Source organism: Capsicum annuum, chromosome 7 (genome assembly GCF_002878395.1).
Source record: "Capsicum annuum cultivar UCD-10X-F1 chromosome 7, UCD10Xv1.1, whole genome shotgun sequence".
NCBI lineage: Eukaryota > Viridiplantae > Streptophyta > Magnoliopsida > Solanales > Solanaceae > Capsicum > Capsicum annuum.
The window spans coordinates 178,354,012-178,358,602 of record NC_061117.1 but is presented as its reverse complement, the minus strand read 5'-3'; the positions used below and the strand labels follow the sequence as shown (position 1 = coordinate 178,358,602).

At 35.4% G+C, this 4,591-nt stretch overlaps 1 protein-coding gene across 2 annotated transcripts; it reads left to right on the top strand.

Annotated features, from left to right (window-relative positions):
• Positions 1-243: 243 nt before the first annotated feature.
• On the top strand, positions 244-4,300 carry LOC107878106 (SNF1-related protein kinase regulatory subunit beta-2). Of its 2 annotated transcripts, none has more exons than XM_016724988.2 (5): positions 244-589; positions 839-1,017; positions 1,953-2,137; positions 2,224-2,386; positions 3,601-4,300. In XM_016724988.2, exons 1-5 carry the CDS (start codon positions 586-588, stop codon positions 3,934-3,936), a joined length of 867 nt encoding a protein of 288 aa, XP_016580474.2. In that variant the 5' UTR covers positions 244-585; the 3' UTR covers positions 3,937-4,300. The 2 variants fall into 2 exon arrangements, with proteins under 2 accessions (XP_016580474.2, XP_016580475.2); XM_016724989.2 differs by having other exon boundaries at positions 321-630.
• Positions 4,301-4,591: the final 291 nt, after the last annotated feature.

Here is a 4,591-nt window from a genome sequence, read left to right as displayed (position 1 = left end):
TTAAAAAAGTAAAACTATATTTTTACTTTTTTTCCAAGTATTTTAAAAATTCCAAAAACAGCTTGTCTTCACTTCAAATTACCACGAAAATTTAAAAATAATTCTAATTTATTTCATGATCAAATATAAACTCAATTTTCAGATATCATTTTTTTCACTTAAAAAACAAAAAAGAAAACTTATTTTTTTTTCTATTATCATAATGAAACACGATCAAATGCCTACAAAAGCTAGAAGGAGAAAAAAGTCAAATTCCAAAATAATGGAACATTCCTTTATTTAAACAAAGCATCATTAGTCCACCAAAGTATCTTCCAAATTCATTGGAGAATAAAAACGCTTTTACCACACATTATTTCGGTTGCCTTTCTTTTCTTTATTCAGAGAAGAGTAGCAGTTACAAGTAGAAAGAAAGAGAGAGAAAAATGACAAAACAAGCTTTCCATCAATCAATTATGTACAAAGCTGCACAAATCATGTTACCTGCCCTTTGAGTTAAATTTCTTGGTTTGCTTTCTAGTATACCTCTTAGAAAACCCCTCTTATTCTATACATATATATACATGTAGAGGTAAAATTATAGTAATGGGTAAGTTACCAAATCTCTGAGTCTTTCTTTTTCAGTAACTGGTATGGCTTGGATTTTCTTTCTTTTTGTTTTTTTTTTTTTTGCTTTACACTATGCTGCTTTTTTCTGTTTTTCTGTTTGTGTCTATATAAATATACCTTTAGAAAAGTTGTGGCTTGTATGTGTGTGTGTGTTTTTCTTTTAAAGGTATAGAGATGGAATTTAGATGATTTTGTTAGAAATATGAAGTGGGATTTTTGTGTTATGCAGTAATGGGGAATGTGAGTGGGAAGAAAGAAGAAATAACTGGAGAGAGTTCTGGAATCAAGAATCAAGAACATGAAGAGGAGGAATATATGGAGTATTGCCTGTTCCCAGATTCCATGGTTCAGTCCCCTCCTCATAGCCCTAAACCTTATCATCACTCTCCTTTGGCTTTCACTCCACAGGTGAGGCTCAAAAAGCAAGTACTACTACAGTATATTTTTATGTCAGTTAGTATGTAGGGGAGGCGGTGTCTCGCTTATCATTCCTTACCGGTAGTCGTAGTATTTCTCCTGTAGTCGTTTCTTGTCTTCTTATTTCTGTTACATTCTACTATCACATGTGCTTCGGTTATCACACTATTTTATTATAGCTATTGTTCCTTTTTTATTTTAAGAATGCTTTGTCATGCTTTCCTTAGTGTCTGCTTTGATAGGTTTTTCCCTTGAGCTGAGGGTCTCTTGAAAACAGCCTCTCTACATCCAAGGTAGGGGTAAGATCTGCATACACTCTACCCTCTCCAAACTCGACTTGTGAGATTACATTGGGCATGTCTAAAAGAAATTAGACTGGCATTATCAAGATGCCATTTTTTTTTTGTTTATTTAATTTAACCTTGTGTGGTAAGTCATTGGTATGCTTTTATTTGGGGTGAAGGTGTGTTGTATGCATGTATATTTTTTTCAAGAAAATCAAGTTTTCTGTTACTGTAGTTTATTTTTTTTGACAGAATATTTAAGAAGGGAATGTTTAAATTGTTTAAAGCTCTTCTTGAACTATAATTGTGTGTGAAGAATATATTTGGTAGGTGGTTTTTGCCTGAAGTGGAGGAAGTTACTTTTGAACTTGGGAGATTTAAGTAGCAGTAGTATAAGATTCCTGCCTGTTGTACATATTTGTGGGGTTAATGTGTTGTGTCTGGTACGTTAATGGACACACAAGAAGATCATTTGGCCATTTGTTAGTCACATAATATGGAGGGGACCAACTGACACAATAAATGTGAAGTATCTATGCCCTCCTTTTTTTACAGCTCACTTGTTTCAATTCCTCAGTGGAATTTTAGTGACTTCCCTCTGTGTTCAGTAAGATTCCAACTGTTCATCTTTCTATTCTGCAGGCTCCAATTCTCCCCTTACAAAGGCCTGATGAGATATTAATGCAAAACCGAAGTGGTAGCATAGTGCCAAAGACAATGGAGTATGGGGACATGCCTTCTGAAAATGGGATACCAACAATGATCACATGGAGTCATGGCGGACACGAAGTTGCTATTGAGGGATCATGGGATGGCTGGAAGATAAAGTATGTCTAATTGATTCTTCTTTCTTTTGTTGTATTCTGGCCCCTAAGCTTGTTAACGAAGTGATTTTTTCACTTTTTTACAATAGAGACTTCCTACAAAGAACAGACAAGGACTTCACTGTCATGAAGGTGTTGCCATCAGGTGTGTATCATTACCGCTTCATTGTAGATGGACAATGGAGATATGCTCCAGATTTTCCATGTGAACGAGATGATTCGGGAAATATGTTCAATGTCTTGGACTTGCAGGTAATCTTTTGTGAACCATTCTGATTTTAACTAAACATTGGATACTCAGTGTGATTCATTTGATCTCCTTGTCGATATATGGCACAGTAAAATGTTCACTCATTTGCATGTGTCGACGTTAGTTATGAGAGCGTAAATTCTTATATGCTAAAATATTGAAGGGGAAGAAGTGGTAAATAGTATTTGTCAGGCAATGACAAGATTGAGAAACTGGGGATAAGGTCTGAAGCTAAAACCAGTAGCTGAGGATAAACTCCTTCAATGTGCTTAACCTTGTTATACTGCATTTTATGGTCATAGGATGCTAATGAGATGGTACAATCTGGGATATGTTCTGCTTAGAATTGAATAGGATTGCCCAATTAGTCTTCTCAAAAAGAATTTGGTCAGGGAGGCCAAGAAAAATCATTAGTTATGAATTTATGTCACTGTCAATTGTTTTCTTTTCCTTCATATCTGGTAAACCTTTTAACTTTGAAAAATCTTTGTTTAATCTTCTCTTGCTTCACTCATAAAAGGGCATGCTTTACTATTGTAGAATAATGAGGATTTCCATTTTCACAGGCCTAAGCTTGTTCTAAATCCCTAATACTAAGATCAAAGGTGCCGTTAGAGCTCAATTTAAACCAGGCTCGGGACACTAGAAATGGCATTGCACAACCGTACAGTTGCAATGCTCGAAGACCTAAATTATTTCAGATTTAGTTCAAAATACATGACAATCCGGTCACAGCCATTCTCGATTTCCAACTTTATCCTCTGTGCCACTGCCTTTAATGTTGCCAAGCAAAGATAAAAGAGCTCTCTGCATACTGTTCTAGCATTATTAAATCTGGAAAAAAGTTGTAAGTCAGTTTAACGTACTCTTCTTGAATACAGCCCCATCATGTAGTCAATTCTTGATTGGGATGTCGTTGGTACTTCACTTCTTAATTACATTTGACTACCTTCTCCACGTAAGGATTTTGATAATTTTACAACACTAGACTAATTTTCGCGAATTTCTAATGAGTTAATTCCTTATTGTGCTGGAGTGCAACAATTGAGTTGCCATACCAGAAGTATGTTACTATCAATCATACTTCTTTCACATGGTGAAGCCTCAAGGAAATAGTCTGTAAGGAGCATGTTATATTGTCTCTAGCTATAGCTCTCTCATAATCTTCTCCTATAATCAACATAATGGTTCTACTTTCAACTAATATGCCATGCAGGATATTATTCCAGAGGTCCTGAATAACACCAGTTGGTCAGAAGCACCTCCTTCCCCTGAATCAAGCTATAACAGTGCACCTTTCAGTTCAGAAGATTTTAACGAAAAACTACCTGATTTGCCTCCTCTATTACAACAGACACCCCTGGACCAACCGTCTTCATCTGCTAGTAGCATGGAGACATTTCAGAAGCCATTACCAGCAGTATTGAACCATCTTTACATACAGAAAGCCCGTAGCAGTCAATCAATGGCTGTACTAAGTTCAACACATAGATTTCGCACCAAATATGTGACAGCAGTACTCTATAAGTCCTTGAAAAACTTAAAGAAGTGAAATGCTTCCAAAATTTTCCTTTATAAAGGAAGGGATCTGTCAATGGATTCATTTTGAATTGGCAAGAAGATCTATGTAAGGAAGGGTAACCAAGGTCTCTCCACATGATGGAAGTGTTTTTTTGTTTTTGACGCTCATTTCAGAAATAAGCATCTGAATCTTACCGAAAATCATGATGAAAATTTTAGATTTCTCTAGATCTTCTGTATCGTCATGTGATTACCAGTGTGATGCTTCTGATTATGTGTATGCCAACTATGCCTATGCAAGACTGATAAAGGAGTTAAAAGACTTTTTCCAATTTTGCTTGTGTACATGTGTATTGGAATTAATAGAAAGACATGAAGCTTAGTTCTACTGTTCAGTGGTAAGGTTTACTGATCAATATATATGATGGCTAAAGATCCAGTAAACATCACTTTGGCAAAGTCTGCTAGATATGAAATGTTAATAGTTCTAGGTTTGAATGTTCTAATCATTTGTTATCCTTTGGCAAACTCAAGGACTTCTTGAACAATATACATTGGACCGATATAAGAAATTTCAATAATATATTAATCATCCGAAGCTCTTCTCCTTTTTGAGTTTCCTTTTCTTTTTGACTGTGAGGGAATCTTCACAGCAAACTCATAGAGAGTTGGTTAATCACCATTAT